This window comes from Aspergillus foveolatus (assembly GCF_047715535.1).
Source record: "Aspergillus foveolatus strain CBS 279.81 unplaced genomic scaffold BDW70scaffold_3, whole genome shotgun sequence".
Taxonomy (NCBI): Eukaryota; Fungi; Ascomycota; class Eurotiomycetes; order Eurotiales; family Aspergillaceae; genus Aspergillus; species Aspergillus foveolatus.
Window position 1 is genome coordinate 319,705 of NW_027396067.1, and position 19,381 is coordinate 339,085.

The 19,381-nt window shown below is 50.7% G+C and overlaps 2 protein-coding genes across 2 annotated transcripts; one reads left to right on the forward strand and one right to left on the reverse strand.

The window, feature by feature from the left end:
• The first annotated feature begins 1,383 nt into the window (after positions 1-1,383).
• On the forward strand, positions 1,384-2,866 carry BDW70DRAFT_127489 (uncharacterized protein). Its single transcript, XM_073735285.1, has 2 exons — positions 1,384-2,475; positions 2,531-2,866. The coding sequence occupies exon 1, from the start codon at positions 1,833-1,835 to the stop codon at positions 2,349-2,351; it is 519 nt and encodes a 172-aa protein (XP_073600181.1). The 5' UTR covers positions 1,384-1,832; the 3' UTR covers positions 2,352-2,475; positions 2,531-2,866.
• A 3,050-nt stretch (positions 2,867-5,916) lies between these two features.
• Positions 5,917-8,089, reverse strand: nsdD (GATA-type sexual development transcription factor NsdD). Its single transcript, XM_073744429.1, has 4 exons — positions 7,554-8,089; positions 6,671-7,481; positions 6,292-6,621; positions 5,917-6,235 (listed from the first exon to the last, which is right to left on the reverse strand). The coding sequence occupies exons 1-4, from the start codon at positions 7,583-7,585 to the stop codon at positions 6,026-6,028; spliced, it is 1,383 nt and encodes a 460-aa protein (XP_073600182.1). The 5' UTR covers positions 7,586-8,089; the 3' UTR covers positions 5,917-6,025.
• Positions 8,090-19,381: the final 11,292 nt, after the last annotated feature.

The window sequence follows — 19,381 nt, forward strand, 5'->3', positions numbered from 1 at the left end:
AAGTTAGCACGTGAGTATGACTGGGCCGAGATCTAGTGGAGAGCTGAAAGGTTTGATTGCATTCAGCATTAGGAATGGAAGGTATTGAGGCCGCTGTAGATGGATACCGGTTTCTGCAGTGTCCGAATATGGTATGTCTTCAAGGCGATGCTCGGTGGGAACCAGTGGCCGGTCCCAACATCCAGATCAACGAGCAAACAAAGAGAGCACCATCGTTATGCAAGAAATGCACAGATCTGGCATTGGATATACAATAGATAGGTCATATGCATGCAATGCCCTCAGCCTTAAGTCTGCGGCAGGCGGTCATGGTCGCCACCCCTCAAAACCAGGCGACAAGAGCCTCACCTCCATTTCACAGATCATCCTGATCTTCAAGAAGACCCCCCAAGTCAAGCCAACCAACATTAGGGCCTTGGCTTAGCAGATCAATGCGTGAGAGACAATAGCGCCATCGGAACCGAAAGACGCCAGATGCGGTGTTGTTTGGTGAAGCGCCGAGAGCTTGAGCTGCGACCCATCAGCAAGATGAGGTGCAGTCTTAGCACTGAAAAGGCGTCCGGACGAAATGTTGGAAGCTGATCTATATGCTCATAAGCTTTGCCACTGCGCTCGCACGTACTAGTGCGCTTCGGCCACTGTCCGGAGTTCGGAAATTTTTGGTAGATATTTACCAAACGGTTGCCTTCTTTTGCCTTGTGCGCCGCCAAAAAAGAAATGAGACCTGAATGATAAAGCTACGGCCTAAATGCGGCTGGGCTGTTAATGACAGGCTGCAAGTATGGGTCTCGAGGGCTCAGGCCAGCTTAGGCCCAATGTCGCCCTGAGGAAGTGGAAAGTGTACGTATGCCAGCCCTATCCCCTTGATGCCTGTACAACTGTAGCAAGTCATTCAAGCCTGAGGACCAATCAAGGCGTCTTACCTGGAAACAAAGCGAGGAAGGAGCCAACCAACCAGAGCCAATCGAACCGATCTCATCTTGGCTGAACTAGTCAAGATCCTGTACCACGTCGGTGGGTCATCAGACTCGATGCTAATGCATGCACCGCACATGGATGATGCCAGATGACTAGATCGTGATGCTCCGTGCTAATTCCAAATCATATTCACTCGGAAGATTCCTAGCCTGTTTCCAAAATTACCGTCATTACTGAGACCTAACAAGACCCAACCATGAAGGCAGCAAAGCAACGATCCAACATGTGAGAGGTCTGACTGTAAGAATGGAATGGCGGTTTGACTTAATCAGCTCGGTCAGGATTCAAAGCACTCTTGCCAAATATCCCCATACAGAGATAGCGTAGTAAGCAACTCCCAGCCTAGTCGCAATCAAACCATTGGTCTGATCCAGATCTGGCCCTGGACCAAAGGGATCGTTTGCACCCGCATTCGCCGGCGCCGCGCCGGCGCCGCATTTCATGTAAGAGAACAAACCACTGACAAACAACTGATTGAGGTCCAAGTTCTGGATTGGCAGATGGAGATCGGAAACGATAAGAATTGTCAGAGAGTGAGCACTAGCAGCGATTGCCCGTCTCGGATTTCACCTTCACCACGCAGTAGATGTAGATGGCTCGATAGTGGATGCGGGCTGGCGGTCGCTGAACTGGCTTCGCTGTGAACTTGATCTGCGCCTAATCTGTGATGGATGGCTAAAGCCAGGCTACCTGGTTCTGGGTACCGATACGGGATACGAACTGCAGTGCAGATTGTCTGATAGGTAAGATAAGGTTCGATATGTTCCTGAACATTATCTCTGGCTTTGTTGCACTGCCACTGTTGATCTGCAGTCACAGATGAAAGTCTCCATAACAAGGAAAAAGAAACGAAGATGGGACCTCAAGCTCTCAGACCCAGGGTTCGCTTGGTTGGAAACTATCAAATGGATCCTGAAAGAGATCAGGATTTGAAATCACCCCCACCTCGCTCCCAGTGCAGCCGCCAGGAGCCCCATATTGGAGCCGTGTCCACAACACTGACACACAGTCCACACTGTCTTCGAGTAGTGATGAGCAACGGTCAGGATCCAGGACGGCCGGCCTTGACCCTCCTGTATCCTGGCTTGAAGCTTGCTGCTGGCTGCTGCATGGTGCATGGCTATGTACTACCTATGCAGAAAATAAAGCATATTTGTATCGTCTTGGTCGAAGCATATCATAATCCCCTCGTGTTCGTAAAAATGTCAGACACGGCACGGCAGAACCAGCGATCCCGCGGCGCCAGTCCATACTCCCGCGGAGTACATACTGAGACTGACTCGCTGACTCGCAGCAAAATTGAAATAAACCGGGTCTCAGTTTTGAAATTTAAATTCACCCATATGGTTACAACCTTTACGCATGCGCGATAAATCTGCTTTCGGCACTCTGCGAAAATGCATACGCCCATCCCGATTCCCGCTTGAGATTTAGACTGAGATACGGACTCGAGACTTGCAGTACAGAGTGTGGATAGGTCCGATCGGTGGCGCAGGTCTGCTTCAGTCTTCAGATTCAAATATCAAGACATCATGAACAGGTGCCAACAAACACGGCAACCTTACACACCACCTCATCACGTCCATGGGCGGCAGCTATACGGCATGATACATCGCGGAGTTGTATTCCGAGTATTTCAAATACTCGCGGACCAAAGCAACATCCCTGGCAACAACGATAGCCCTGAATATGATTTACTGTTCTGTGCAACCATCCCAGACATGCCCAAAAGGAAAGGCTTGGCTGATGCTGTACCAACATCCAACGTTGCGCGTGCAACACACCATCCCGGATCGAACCTGAAGCGGGAGCCAACTCTGACTGACGCAGATAAGACAGACACCCAGGCCATATTGAAACAATGGCCTACTGCAGCGCTCCATGATCATCAAGTGCTTATCCGCCAACCTTGAAAGCAAAAGGTGATGCTGTGTTACAGTAACACTCGATCAAGCTACAGGAATAGCAGTGCATAATGGCGTGCAACAGTCAGCAGGTTACGTATGTTTTCATGGTAGATAATCATGCTCTCTATAACATCTGAATACTTCAGATCCCAATCTTGGACGTGGAATTATTTACCGACGACCCCACCATCCGTAGCTATCGATGAGGATCGAACATAAATGCGGTCTCCTGATCGTAAATACACGGGTATGTTCGGTGGCCAGCTCAATAGGTAAGGTTTTTTGACAAACGTCCGTTGTCAGAGCATGGAGAAAAACCAAAAAGAAAAAATAAAAAAACAAAACTTTCTTGTAACATGAGAAGTGATGGCCCAGGCAGAGTCGTAGCATTAGAGCAATTAGCCGTATCTACAGCAATCCAACCGATCTGAAACAGTGGCTTTGTTTGACTTTCGATCTGATCTCAGCGAAAATCAGATCGAATCCGGACCAAACACTAGCTGTCCTCTAAGAACAACAACCACGGCTGGGCGCCAGCGCTCTATCGGCTTCACAGTCAACATAGTCAAACGCAGCAGGAATCCTCAGGCTAGTGACGCATAACGTATAAGCAGGCCAGCATCCCCGTTGCAACTCGCATACACCTTACAAGGGTCATTCTTGCACCTCTTATCTTATTGTCACCAGAAATACACGCCAATTGGCATTCTTATATTCCCAACAACTGACCCCGAGCAAAAACTCAGTTGTGATACAGAAAAAACGCTCTTCGTAACAGACCGATTTTTGACGGTTTGCAAACGGACAGAATCTCAACGAACACCCGATTGGGATATGGATCGCATCTGGAATCGTAAAGTCCTGCACGGGTGGCTGGCGCTATTGTCGAAAGCAGCTAGACCCGGATCTCACATCCGGTTGACTAAAACCAGTCACGAACGCCTCCAATCAGCACACGCCACTCTATGCTGTACCAGCGACATATAGCAGCAACAATTGCTGTTTACCCAACAGGGAAAAAAAAACTTAAATAATCGTCGCATATGGATATATACCTGAGTTACAGAAACTGGTAGATATAGAAATCAGCATAAATTGTCGTGGCTGGCTCGTCCACAATCCTGGTAAAACTTAATCCAGTATCAATCAGCTGGCGACGCACTCGAACCCCCTACTAGCGGATGAATAGGGGGATTCACCCGTACCGATCTTGTATGGCATTCAAAGCGGTAAGGTTAGATGGTTATCCATCCTTCGCAAACTGAGTCGGGAATTAAGCTCGAGGATACCGAATATTGGTTACCTCGACCAATAGCCAAAGCTACCCGACTCATGGCTCCCGATCTGGCTTTGGCAAGAAAGTCTAATTCTGACCAGGAGAGTCCATTGTTTTAACCGGCCTTCACTGCTCTTGAGCCCGACAGACTGGGTCGGCCGATCGCATGGGGCCCCTGAGCTGTCACTCTTGGGTTACGGCCATACCCACCATGGTATGATTGGTATTGAACTCGAACTATTTAGGAGTGAGCGGAGTCAACGTATTTATTCCGGTACCGTGGATGAAACCACGTCACGTCATGGTCATCGGGAAAATAATTCCAGTGCTCGGTCGTAGAAGGGCTCCGGCCGAGTCTCGGGGGCGGTGGAATGTGCCATGGCTGAGGAACTTGGATAGATCTTGCTGCTGAGACCACTACTGCGTAAGCCGCAGCCGCAGACAAGAATGAAATTTGACACGGTGACGGTGACGCTGCTGCTCCGTTCTCCGTACCGGTGGGGCAGGCTGGCAGACCATGATCGCGATCCATTGTTCTAGAGAAGATCGTTCCCTGCTAGCGGCTGGTAACCCTGGAGCTGGTGGGCGACGGCCCACGGGTAACAATCTGTAATAACAACGGTATGGAGAGGAGACACGGATGAGATGAGCGCCTCGCGCCTCTAAGCGGAAGGCGGCGCTCAAAATTAGAAGTTGGAAATCACTTGAGCTGGTGGTGTGGTGTAGTGTGGCGTGAATGGTGCGTGTCTCTATGAACACAATAGAAATTGGCAAATCAATGCCCATGTGACTAGATAGCTGGTAGTAATGCTTTCTCTGATATGCCGTAATAAATTTAGAAGAGATTCATTAGGCCAATTTCCATTCTTATCAGGAGCCATGGTCGCGGCTGCCTTACCCAGTATAGCCCAGAACTAACACTGACAGCGCCTCATGCAGCAGCGACGGTAACATGACATGATGCCGATGCGACCCGATAAAGATGCGATGCGATGAGATGAGATGCGATGAGATCCGATCAAATCCCAGTAGTCCACTCGGCAGTTGGAATTTGGACGCGGCCCAAGTCCGCATCCCGTTGTCCCTAATTGGCAGCGTGTTTCAATAGTCTGCAGGCTAAGAGCCACTCGAACCTTGTTGGAACGCTCGAACCGATCTGGGGCCCGGGCAGAACTCGGGATTGACTCCCAGACCAATGGGAGCTGTCCACGATGAAGCACTGTGCAGGAGCTGAGTGGACTGGCTCCACCGGGGAATGAAGTATGGAATGCTAATGTTATTTGCTGGCGATGCTGCAGCCTGCCCGTTCAGTCCGAACAATTAATCATCTCGGGGCGATTATTCAACCTGCAAGAATTCGGTGCCACAGTCGATCTCACCATCAGGGGACTGGGCTCAGTGAGCTGGGGCGTACCATGGAAGTTGCCCAAATTCCCAGTTTTGGCCACGCGCAGACCTGCCGATCAAGCTGCCTATTATCGACGCCGACCACGGGCTCCAGCTTTTTAGAACCAGGGTCCAGTCTCGATCTCCGCGGAACTTGCTATCGTGGATCGCCGCCTGTCCGTGGCGATCCTGCGCCCTGGAGCACCGAAATTCGATCAAAACTTCCAGATGACCGATCGCGCTACATGACGCATACATGATTATAGAAACAAAGTCTATATTCAGGATGCCTTTGCCCACAACATCAAGGGGTATTACGCAGTAATTCACAGTCAACAGCCAAACGGAAAACATGAGCTTGCATGCCATTCCCATCCGATGAAAACAGTAGAGCTTCACAATCAGCTCTTAAAACGCCCAAACACTTCTAATCCCAACTCCTTTTTCTAACGCCTCGTGATTATATAATGCTAGCATGTTAATGACTCCTCGGTGACACCGACTCGAGTGTCTTGGGTTTGAGGTTCGACCCCAACCCCGCCGCCTGTTTGGCGCCCATTTTGCGAGTCAATTTCGCGTAGTGTAAGCCGCATGCATTGCACAGAGTCCGCGCGCCATCGGGGCCGCGGCGCCATTCTGGCGTTTCGGCACGGTTGCAACTATGGCATCGACCAGGAGGGGCAGCTTTCTGTTGGAATGGTTAGTACCAGTAAGCGTAAACAAGGTTTCGGGTTTAGAACATACACCACGTCGTTTCTTCGAGTCGGGGCCGAACCCGCCGCTGCTCTTGAATTCCTCCTGGTACATTGCTATACGGTGGTCGTCATCGTGGGCTCCCCCAAATTTGAACGCTTTTCGCTGTGCCACTTGCTCGGCCATGGCATGCTCCTGGCTAAAAACCACGGCTCTTATGCGCATCAGAGCGTCGTGGTTCCGCCGTTGGATGTTGAGCATCTCTTCCACCTCATGGAGCGAAGGCAGAGCTGATCCGACTACAGCACCGGAGCGAGACTGGTGTGCCCTGTTTGCATAATGCCGTGCGAAGTCCAGCGCCCGAGTGTTCAAGTCGACCATCTATCAGGGTTAGCGATTGCCGAGACTCTCGTTCATTTGCAGAAAATACCTCAGTCAGAGACGACTCAATGTCATACACATCGAGATGGCGCTTCGCAGAATCGCCCTGGTGCCCCAAGGAACCTGTAACCCCACCCTTCACTTCGTAAGGCCGCGAGTCGTACGATGCGGCCGGATACACTGGTGCTCCTGGTGGAGGCTGTGACTGGAACGGAAAGGGCTGTGAAAAACCGCTGTATCCATTTGGGGACGCAACACTCCCCGCTGATGGAGGAGCATTGTAGTCGTATCCTGTCCCTGTTTGCGAGCCAGACACCGAGGTCATAACAGTGCTTGCACTTTGCGTCGGTGATTTGCCGGAACTAATTGAGTGAAGTGAAGCGTTCCTGGAATCTGTTGTATTCAAAGACGCTAAACTTGAACGTGATGGTTCCGCCTGTAATTGTGGCTGGTGAGATGATGACTCCCTGAGGAAGGAGCTTCCATTGGAGAACGGGTTAGGAGGACCTGAAGGCCCCTCCGCACTCGAGCGCCCAAAAATCGAGAGGTGATGCGGAGGCGGTGCACTGTTTTGTTGTTGAGGAGCTGCTGAAGTTGGAGCAGGTGGATATGGTAGTGGATTATCGTTCCCTAATGCCTCATGTATAGATGGGAGCGACTGTCGTGGTGCCTTCTCTTTTTCATCCTCCGCGCGTCGGGATTCCGGCGGCGAGGCATACCCAGGCCCAACATTGGCGGGAGTCGTCGAGTATGAATAAGGAAGAGGGTTATTCGGGTACATCGTCGTCGGACTAACGAGAGGAGCAGGAGATGTGGTGGGACCTCTGGAGCTTAGAAAACCAATAGCGGGGAGATGATCCCTTGAAGAGAGTCAGCGCATTCACATCGTGAGGAAAAACCTTCGCAACAAGTGGGATGCAATTCCAACATACCTATGCCTATGTCCAGCCTCTAGTGATCCCATAGCGCAGGTAATCCGGAATTTTCAAGCGACGAACGACGCTCAAGTTCGTTCACACAGGTTCAAGTACTCACACAAAAACCAGGTGTTGAGCTAGAAATCTCCAAGAGACTTTCGAGAGTTGTCGTAGCAGAAGAGTAACCCTGAAACAATGCAAGAGTGACGAATGGCCGACCCACTGGCTGACAACACAAATGCCAATCAAATTAAAATAAAGTCAAAAAATTAGAGGAGTAAACGGTGCCACTGGTTCCGACACAATTATGTCTGGGGTGATGGGTATATCGGACGAAATGCGCAACCTTGTCGGACACAGGGAATCTTCGGTCCTTCGCTGGCTCGGCCAAGAAAGCGCTGGGTCAGCGCAGTGATTGGCGAACACTAACAGGAAAAGTGGCGTCCAGAGACTAGGCAACCCGCAGACGCTGCGATCTGGTTTATAAGAACCGAAGTTGTTGAAAGCCGTTACCTTGGTCGGCAGCGTCGAAAGAACGGAAGAAATAGTACGGGAGGCACCGCAGCGTGCAGAGCAGATCAGATCGGGGCGGCGCTGTCTGGGAGTCGAACCACCATCTGGCCAAGCCGAGACAAATATCAGCAATCAGACTTCTCACCTCGGATCACGCGGCGGTTGATTTGACAGTGCGAGATTTGCGGCCGGAAGAAACACGGCGAAGGCGCAAGGGATAAAGGTAAATGCGTCGCGTGGAAGGGGTGGCGTTCCTGGTCGGACCTGGAAGCTGAGCTCTTTGCGGGTGGCAGGTGAAGTAAGAATGTATTGTGCCAAATATGTCAAGACACAAATCCCCTACTGTCAGAGGAAATGAGTGGGATTAATGCAAAGGGGCTGTATACAGCGTCCAGAGTGGTGAAGGTTCGAGGAGGGGCGGGCGAGGATCAAAGATAGGGAGCAATGTCGAGACGTCGGGTCAGAGTATAGGACGGGATGTGATTGTCAGCTTTCTCCCTATCGAAGGGCAGGGTAGGGGGAGGGAAAGAGACGGGTAGGAAAATGAGAGAGGGAGTACAGGTGGTGAGAGAGAGAGAGGTAAATGAAGAAGTGGGAGGAAGCCAAGATGGCGGCGATAATAAGAGGAAGTGTCAACAGCTATGGAGTAGTAGACTACGGAGTCCTGACTGGTATTATTATAAAGAGAAGCTGATCCTCAAAAGAAAAAAAAACATTTATTCAGAATGGATTACTCGAAATTAAATCGAATTAAGAAATAATAATGACGAAAAAACAAAAACGAAAATAGCTAAAAACAACAGGCTTCAGGGCGATTTTACCAAAACCGCCACTGGTAGGCCCGCACACACGCGCGCAAGAGATCTGGAGAGTCGGAGACTGAGCGGGCCAGGAGGCAGGAGTCGCAAAACAGATGAGCTCAGACGAAAAGCAAAAAATAAGAGGGGGAAAAATTAAAAATCAAAAGGGAAAAAGGAAAGGAAGAGACAGGCAGAGAGTGGACGATCGATCAGCTTAGGTTACGGCGAATTATTACAGAAGCTTTACAGGCTGCGAACTGCGGATCGTCGAAGAGTGTGGAGAGCCTTCAAATAATTGTGGTGGGCCGCGCAACTAGGGCGCTGTCCCTGAGTCTTGCGTATCTGAGCTGTACGACAATACGAATAGAGTATTTTTGATTACCGAGGTAGTTGGACACCATAGGGGATCAACTCAGGACTCAAGTAGGCTATGGATCGGATCCATTGGCCGCTATAGTAGCGGTGTCGAGACTCTGTACTGTAAATGTCCTGGGGTACTCCATCCAGAGACCGGAATATGCAGAAAAGTGATAATCTCGGCGTGGTAGTGCTGGATCGTCCTGTGTCTTACTAGTACACGCTAATCGCGTCTTCATCTCAGATCCGACCCGATGAGAACAAGATCTCAAATGTCAGCTGGTCCTATGGCTGGGACGCCTAGGATTGGGGCCCTGGCTCTGAACAAATCAATCAACTGATACACTATACTACTGCTGCAGACTACCTAGTACCGGGTGTACGGGATGTACGGGTATTCTCAAAGACAAGGCTAGAGCGGGACGCGTATAATAGCGACAGTGACGACGATATTAGGCGGCACTTCAAGGCCATCGATCGTACGCTACACGATGGGGGGCAGACCAACGGACTAGGATCGCACTCTGTGGTCAAGAAAAGGCGAAAAATAAGGTAGACTAGGCTAACTCCCAGTCAAGAGAAAATCGAAGGACTTTGGCGCAAGTTGGATGAAGGATGAAGGATTAAGGAAGATGAAGAAGCCATCGTCCATCGGCCTTACTGTCCGGTTCATAAACCCAAAATAACAGCATCACCTCAGCCACGAGCCTTCTCCATCTATCTTCCTCATCTGGAGATCTTGTATGGACGAAGCTGGCTGGCTCACAACTGGATCGCCCGCTGCAGAATGGAGGTCGTCCCCTCTTCAGCCGTTGCAACCACGACTAGCAGCGATCCGACCACTATCTGCTGCACAGTGCGACCACTAAAAGCCGCAGCAGCCACAGATCTTACGGCCTTTTCATTCTCGTGATTGAGTACGGAGATAGTCTCCTTTTTACTTTCATGGAACGATGCGAATCTCTGAATCTGGATCCCCCGCTTTCCTTCTCGAGATCTCGGGCACACCCGCTCGCTGGCACATGCCGCTCTGCCTGCCAGTCCACGCTCGTCACTTGTGGTCTCCCACTGTCACCCTTTCCCTCGAGCACTACTGCCACTGCGGTGCCGGCCGTTTCTTTTTACCCGTGCAGACCAAGCCGATTACAATAAAAAGTACCTAATTCATGGCTGAGCGCGCTTCGACGCAAAGGAATGACTGCGCCCGCTGGCCAGACATTGAGCATTGCCTTTTTCGGCTGCGTGCGCGATTCCGATCTGTGCAAAGTATGCATCCCCACCCAGCCGAATACGTGGTGCATGCTACTACTACAGCCCGTCTATAGACGGAATGTTCTAACTTCCCAGGGAATAAAATTGACAGCCTTCCTGTTGGTTGGCCGTCTTCAGGTGAACATCGAATTTCTGACAGCGCACCTGCTCCGTCCAGCCGTCGTCTATCAAGCTAGCGGAAGCTGATCAGCATAATCGACTCTTCACCCTTCAAGGTTTGACTTCTGACCGGCCTATGAGACGGGCGAACCAGATGTGAGTCTGTGACCCATCACACTGTCAGGTTCGCCTGTCAACGGTTTTGACGTGTGACGAAATAGCCTACTATGGAGCAGATGCTGGGGCTAAGCACGGAATATCTGCCCAGCCTCCAGAATGCGCCCGGCGCCAGTTCTGGTCGATCGCGCCTGTCAGCCCAAACCACCCCCTCGATTACCATAACTTCCATTGTTCATTGAATTGGCCACTGAATGCTCGTGGCCCTCGAGAGATCGTGTTAGATGTTTAGTAAGAAGCAAAGTGATGGACAGGAATCGATGCTGGAATATAAAGTTTTGGCACGGTCCTGCGTATTTCCTGCGGCCAATCTCCTCGGAATCGGGTGCGCCTTTCTGCAAAGTTTGACTGACGGCATGTCGCTCGGCGCCACTTTCCTGCATTCTATGGAGTACGGAGTAGGCTCGGACACTTCTGACTAGTGCCTACTCCTACCAGCAGATGGTTCCAGATCGTCGAATCGTCCAGATGTCGACGTTGCAGCCTCCCAGTCAGCAATGGATATTAACTCCTGTGCCGATCGTCTACCTCCAACAAGCAACGGCAGTATTAGTCTGCGCAATCGAAAATTGACTTATGAGATGCAGACTGCCCGCGAACCGACTACCAAGAGCGCACGAATTTTCCATCTCCACCATATATTACACCGTATACAGTATGCCATAATGGATTTCCATGTGGGGGGAGGTCATGGCGCTGGGTAACACGCTTGTCAGATCTCGCGGCGACAACGGCGCAAGCCGTACGACCCGGTTGGGGCTAAGTCCAACAGTCCGCGTTCATCACAGCTCGCAAAACTCGCAAAGCTGATATATTCGAGGATTGTCAAGCCTTCAAAGATGCTCTTCTCATTCGGCCGAGTCCAAAATAGCGTCAGTGTTATCCCTGGAACTCGGACGACTAACCTAAGATGGCCGACCATACATGCCATTATATTAACAGTAACACCGTGCGATCTAGCTCCTATACTTCCTAGTCCCGGTACTCTGGCAGCTTTCAACCTCTTTCATATTGAACAAAGAATAGGCACCGGGGAAATGGTTTTCGTTCTACGACAGCACTAATCGCTACGGGAACTGCGTTAGCATGTGATCGTCGAATCAGAGCCACGATTCTACTCCCTTTTGCGCGCGGAGATTCTCATGCTTCCTACACCATAGTAAGGAGCTGGCCTCCTGAACCATCCAGAGCCCTCGGAGCACAGTAATCTTGAATCAGGACATTGGTCTTCCGACGGCATGGCGCCAGCTGAGTCGGAGCTTCTTCTGTCTTCCCGACGCAAAAAGTGCACAGACAGCATGGACCTAGGCAGGCTTCACAGTAGTCTCGATCTAACGGTCTCCCGAATCGTGACTGGGCCAATTAGACTTTTGTGACTTGTGAGAAACGTTTTCCGTCAAGATCTTACCGAATCAAACGTTACACAGATACTGATTAGGTTGAGTTCCGGCGCCAGACCCAGTCCATCACTTCCTACGTATCTCGTAGCCGCCGGGGTCCGCGAGTGTGATCGATGCAGCACTTCTCATGTTGGACATGCGGGTAGTGGGTGAAACCTAGGATAGAGACTCAGGCATTTGATCGTTTGCAAGCTAGGAGACTCGGCAGCCGCACCGTCCAGACTTAGGTGCACTTAACCTTCGATGACTGAGCAAAGCTTTACCCACTGCGGCGATGCTGCCCGTGTGCCAAGGATCCGTGCCATAAGCCATCTGACAGGTCCAGCTAAACACCTATGAATTGACATGGTTTGATGTGATGAACTGGGGGTGCGGTTGCAGCAGTCCCAGCAGGGCCGCGATAATATCTGATTTCTGACTCTGCTAGCACATTACCGCCCAGGTCCCGTCCAAAGAATAGCACTTCTCTCCCCATGAAGTTTTCAGACTTTCGAGTATAATTTTTTCAACAACATACGCGTATTCAACTGAGCTGTCCGCCTAGTAGCGGGCGAGATTTGGTCTTATGTTGAGCGACATGGAAAGGAAGTTCGACCTTCTTAGCCCATTCCTTCAAGAGACCTGCGGAAGCAGGAAAGTCGATTGGAAATGACATATGCGATCTTGAAATCTGGGTTTGGGTAAATTACTCCAACTGATACTAGACTATCAGTGAAAAGTTGGAAGTAGCTGTGACGGCGCGAGAGAGTCTGCCAAAGTCCATGCTCGACTGAATCTGACTCCAAGCGTCATATGCCTTAGGAGGCATCTAGTACGCTCTTACGAACTAGACTCCCGGGCGGGACGTCAGAATCTTCGAAGAAAGAAGAGTCGCCTGGAGATCATAACGTCACCAGCAGCAGCCGTCAAACCATCAGATGTGTGGGAAGTGGCGCCAAACAAGGCCCGGTTCCATGATCGCTCAACGGTGATCAGATAATTGTCCGCACATATCAGGCAAGAGCAACGGCACTTCAACAGATATGGCGAAAGCCTAGAATTTGATCGTACTCCGTAATTTTTCTACGATGATCAGCATACCTTAAGAGGAGATGAGGCAACGGCGGAATCCACTATTAGCTCTACAAAGTTCGAGAGGAAATCCAGTAGCCAATTTTCTCCGACCAAGTCTCTAGACTAACTCACAGAGCTCCGAGTGCCCGAACGATCCATGACGACACTGCAGATCAGACCTGAAATGGTGATGGAGGAGACACCAACAGTTCCCGGGCAACAAACGCTCTTGATTCTGTACGAATCTCAGATGCACAGTGCATCCCTGCTCCTGGGACAACTCAAACGGTTCTGCTTCCGAAAGCCCTATCTCCATGGGTTGTTTGTCGACGCTGGCGGTAATTCACCGCACCTAGGTAATAACTCCGAGTCCACTTCGTCTTCCCCTCTAGGCTAAACAACGGTGGCAATGGAAGGACCGCAGAACGAAGATCGTTCACCATCTGGGGCGAGGGATCGAGCTACCGTGGCGTAGCGCGAAGGGAGACATTATCCCGGATCCGAGACCTCCTGGACCTGAAGCCTGGACAGTGAGGTTGCCGGATGAATCAACCACCATATGTGGAACCTCCCTCCAGTAAAGTCTCCGGCGCCTTGCCCTCAACGGGAAATTTGACAGCTGCACTTCTCAAAAACAAGAAACGGGACACGCAGAATAATGGGAACGGGTCGGACTCTGAATCCACTGGAGTAAGAAGGACCTGGCAATCTGCTGCATGCGGACAGATCGAGAACTGCACGACCATACACTCCAACTCTGTATGGCCAAAGTGCGTACATCCACTGACCTGTCCCTGCAGTGAGAACAATAATGAGGACACTATCACACAGTAGGCACATCCGGCACACCCTATCTAATGCTTTTTGGAAATGTGGATTGTTTGCTGTTGTGCATGGGGTCAGTACACTTCCCATACAGAGCAGACGCCGTGTATAGCGTATACTGATTTATGAGTCGCACCACCCCTCTTTCCTCTTCAAACTTTGAAGTGAGTTTCAGGATTTTTCGGCTTTCCCCTTTCCTTTAGCTGGGGTTTGCCGCCGGCCTCAGGCTTGCAGCGAACTGAAGAATGGTGGATATCCTGAGCGATATACGGTTCACTTTCCTACTTGGAAAGAGCCAAAGACTCCGCTTGCACGGTGACGGGCAGAACAGCGTCTGCCTCTGTCAAATGATCATCTCCATGAGTCCAACTCCCGAAATCAGCCCCCTGAGGGCTGAACGGAAGATATCCAGCTACTGTATCCACGTGAAGTGGGCTCCTCTTATCGGTTGTCTCCCGGACCAAGATTTGGCGTGACTGGAGAACCTTGACCGATTTGACGAATCTGACTCAGGCTCAACGCCAAGTTGCCAACAGACGCCGTTGTGGAGCTAGGACTGAGCTAGTCGTTCCTGCTGCGCGGTTGACAGGTCGACACGCCGACACCGTGCAGGCATGATTCCCAGTACGATCGAAGGGGCGCATCAACTAATCACTGCGCTCGATAGCCTCGATCAGACCTGCGCCATCTTTCAAGCCGGTACGCCGTACGACTACTATATTATACTTTGTAAATTATTGACTACCTGCTCAAGTTGATGCGATTCTTCTGGCAGTCGAAACTGAGAAGTCCGTGCCATCTCATCTGGGACGGGACGGGAAGTTGTATGATAACTCCACCAGACACCTTCTTGCAGCTCGCTCCAAGGGGCCAAGGTGAGAAAAGCAATGAACGTCACCAACTGCGCGCCTCCTAGTCAGAGTGGCAAGTTGTAACTAGCAGGAAAATCGACCACGATCGCCTGGAATGGGGCTTCGTTTTTTCCCCCTTTCCAGTTAAGGGATCGTACTTGTTGGCGTCTCAACGGTCATCCCGCAGGAAACCGCCAGAACACCCAATCCCTTTTCGAGTTCCCGGACCGTTGAGCGCACTCCACTTTTACCTATCATCAATGGACCCCGACTGTGGCTCGGGGATCCGATCCACTTGCGCGTGGTTAGAATTTAAAGGAGGGGAGGGAGGGAACCAGGTGGCGTAGCCTCGCAGGATTAATTCCCGCCGTCAGTTGCCGCTTGAACCGTGAGTGGAGGACGAGGTAAGCAGCAGACGGTGCCGAATTTCCCTTTTTACCGGCCTGAAGAAATCTTACATGAAAAAGCCAGGTTTGTTCAATAACGCCAGGAAGCAATATGGGAGGACGAAGGGGAAAGAAAATAAACATTGCGACCTGCGCCGGTGTCTGGGTGTTTCACCGCTACATGTCATCCAACCCGCGTGGCTGGGAAGGAATCATAGTGCCATCGTTGAGCCCCGTTCTGAGAGCATTGCTGCTATGACTCTACTAGTGGTACTACGGCGTCCTTGACCGGCGTGACGGTGTCCAGCCCGATACCAGGAGTCAGGACGCAAATGGTGGGGACATGGGGTGGCTTTTACCCTTTCCGGAACAGAGTGAAAGCTCCCTCTCCACGTCAGATGGAGCCATGCCTCTCATCATAGCGTCGACGGAGAATAACGGTCAATGATCAGCCTATCCCGCCGCACATCCGCAGTGGTCCGGTGGCCGCTCCTGCTCAACGAGCAATCTCAACGGCGACTATTCGGCCAGATTGCGGATCTCGGCCATCCATTCCCCGTTCCTTGGCTTCGCGACAAGTAAAAGTGAAAGGAAAATATACCATAAGATGGGCGCCTGTGAGAGATCATTTGTTAACCCTTGTTGCTGACCTGCTCTAAAGAGTCAGAGTCGTCGGAGATGCTAACAGAACGGGTATAGGGTTTGGTTTATCAGGAGAATCAAGATATTACTTGGAGTTGCTCCAGCCTCCGTCATCCATCGTTTAAACTAGATTGTGTGCGCCGCGACGGGGTGTTTCCCGCTCGATGGATTCTTCATCATACCACGAATATGGAGCGCAGGAACTACGGTAGTTCTCCTGGATTTCATATCCCGAAAATTACGGGGCACTGTGCGTCTCGCGTCTCAATGGGTCAGCCGATAAACTCACCCTATACAGCGGTGGCTGTGGACTGTTGTATGTACGCGTACATATCTGATCTTAGTGCATACGCATCCCTGCAGGGTCTTTTGCGAACTGGCCTGCCTTCCCAAGGCTAACGACGAAATCAGAATCCGGCACCGAAGTCACGCCAGCGAATCTGAGAGATCATGGATGATGCTACATCGTACGGAGCATCGTACGGTTACAATACAGGTAGTCCGTTATACGCCTTCGCCAAAGTGTCAGCCAAAGTACACCAAAGGCTGAAACTCGTCGTGCGCCATGTAAACTACCTGCCCGCTGCAGTCGTCAATACGAGAGCGATGGGGTTCCGATCGCTGATAATGCCCACGTGGAAATCGAACGCAACGTTCGCGAACTCCAGCTATTAGCCATAAAGCCTTCCCACCGATGCAGGCAGAGTGGCCTCCAACAGGCAGCATCACCCTTCAGAGTATGAGTATTCTGAGCCAGAGAGAGCGGGAGACACATCCACCTCAGGCTGGAAACGGTGACGAAATGCTACTGGCCAGCAAGAATTCAATAGTAGCTACAGGGGTTCCATACCTACAACGTCAACAAGTCACAACGGCTCCGTCCCTGAACTCCAGCCCCATAGCGGCAGGACGAGGAATCCGGATGCCGGATGGAAGATAAGGTAAGGCGCTCCGAGGCCTAAATCTGTCTCCCAAGGCGCCGTTGTCTCACCTTTCACTTTTTCCGGAACATTAAGCACACGTGGCGATGTACAAAGCACACAGAGTGGTCCAAGCGGGGGACAAAAAGTGTTCGGTGTTCCAGGAACAGAGGAATTTGGAAGGAGCCAGCCCAGAGTGAGCTCGAAGCGAAAACTGACTCTACAAGCCAGTCTGCCGGCCACCAGTGAGGCGGATACAGACGTTGTGGGCGCTGGGAACGGAATAGAGCGAGATGATCGACTGACTCGTGTGCCGTGTCCCCCATCTGCTTATTAAGAAACTACCATCTAGCCATCTATAGGGAGACAGTACTCTGCAACTAGATAAACAAGAGTGGGCTCGGAAGTTAGAACACGAATGACAGACGAAGTTAATAATAAACCCAAAGAGCAGAAGATTCCAATCGATCTCGAGTCGATCGGGTTAGGGGTGGGTGATTTCGATCTTCGGTGCCAGCGCCGGAATGGGACTCCTTAATAAGTAATTAACTAAAGTATATGGCCTCGAATTCAATATATTATTAAGTACGGAGTAGTCTAGAGTCCAATTTAATCTCATTCCGCTCCCGTGGAACTGTCCCGTGTGGAGTCAATTAATATTAGACACAGTGATATAGCACTCCGTTTACTGTCCAGGCCTGGCACCTGCTCCATGCTACTCAGAAGGCAATGACAGACAGTCATCTTGGACTATCGGCCGAGGAACAACATTGAGCGGCCCATACCAGGCAAGACCGGCATTTGCTCCAATTCTTGCATATGGATCGTATGGTGTAATTCTCGCTCCGACTAATTTGGTGCTCAGATGAGGTCCCGCTGTCTCCGTCCTTCAGTAACCCTTGAGTCAGTCGTGAAGACTCAGGCAATGGCACTATACCGCCTCGTCTTATTATCTGTGTGGATTGGTATACTTTTTTTGCTCTTTGATTAGGACTAGGTCTGACCTCCTTTTCGAGTCTCTGGTAGACTTGGAACGATAGGGGGTTTCTGGTTTCCGAATCCGAACGTTCATCCCAGCTCCTCGTCCCAGTTGCTGAGACGACTGCTACGAAGGTGTAGAGATCGAGGACAGTTTGTTTTCAGCGGGGGTTATTGCTGACATAAATGAACCATTTGATTTCACGTATATGGTCAATCGAGCTCTTGAAACGAAGGAGAGGTATGCTTGGCTATCAACCGCAGACTGCCTCTCTTACGTATCATCTGTTGGACAATTATAATAGCGTCTCCATAGTATTCACAAGTGCCGTAGACATTGCCTTCATTAGTAAAAGTGTCGGTGACTTCGTCCGAAATCCCATCCAGGTCTTTCAGTAAATTGCATGTTTATGACTTCTCGGCAAATGCCACTTGCTGCAGCCATGCCAGATCAGGCTTCGGCTCTTTGGCACAATGGCAATAGGTACGCATGTATACTTACAAGTTGTGTGGTAGCCTAGCAAGAATGGTCTTATGCCTCCGGTAGTAGCGGTCAAGGTCGAGAGCCCCGTAGGTGTTCAATGCCATCATGGAGTTTTCCTTGTCTCTTTTTGAGATCTCAGACAGCATAATTAGATAAAGTGGGGGTTTGATGTTGGTACAATTGTGTCTGTCGGTAGAGGACACTGAAAGCGTAGGCGTATGGGCATCTGGATCCCGGTGTTTGTGTCACCGTATATATTCTTGCTTGGTGGAGCTGGATTTTCATGTAATGTCTGGTCAATATCAGACTACCAGAGGCCCCTTGACGCGATCGTCTTGCATTCCACGAAGATGACTCGCTGGTAGGTATACAAGATTTCGCCCTCGATATGGCAGCCCAGGTTTTCCGGCGCGATTCTTCCCCATTTGTTTCTGCAGGGATGATTGAACCAGTCCACAAAGTGCTGGGATGGATATTCACAGTTGTACAGTGGCAAAAAGCCTATGATATTTGGCTATAATAGCCAGCCGGCTTCACACGACACGAGCGGACTGCTCAAATTTACCAGTGTCCAGTGTGCAGTACGCATACTCGTCTCCTAGAACGTTACACCATCTTGTCATAGCATATCCCAAAGTTATTATCTAAAGCCAGTCATTTATATCGCACCTGAGTGCCAAAGTATAACTTGTTCAGATCTGGGGGCTCACGAGGCTGGTCAGAAGCAAATCAATCACTCTGCAATAGCTCAAGCTGATATAGGATAGTCACGGTCACACAGCACTCTCCGTGCAATCGGAATTGGCATCCTGTAGCTCCCAAAATGCTTGAGCATGTGTCACTGACTTCGATTCTCGTCAAACCCCAGACGAAGGCATTACTTGCATCGATGCTCGTACGAACTATCCATCGTGAGTTGAGTGAACTGTATGACGTCTCCAGACAGGCCGGATCAGTGCGTAGTGGTAGCACATCCGCTGAACAATTTTTCTTTCTGCTTCTGTTTGCCCACCCTTGAAGCTCAGCAATATCTAGACTGCAAGGTCTAGACAGACGTGGAGGGCTATCCCTGATGTTCTCTGAACC

Bases quoted from the DNA above. Each gene is read 5' to 3' on its own strand.
- BDW70DRAFT_127489 (XM_073735285.1), top strand. From the start codon at position 1,833: ATGGGACCTCAAGCTCTCAGACCCAGGGTTCGCTTGGTTGGAAACTAT.
- nsdD (XM_073744429.1), bottom strand. From the start codon at position 7,585: ATGGGATCACTAGAGGCTGGACATAGGCATAG. The intron at 6,622-6,670 runs GTATTTTCTGCA...TAACCCTGATAG, and splicing joins TTGAGTCGTCTCTGACTGAG to ATGGTCGACTTGAACACTCG. The intron at 6,236-6,291 runs GTATGTTCTAAA...CCATTCCAACAG, and splicing joins ACTCGAAGAAACGACGTGGT to AAAGCTGCCCCTCCTGGTCG.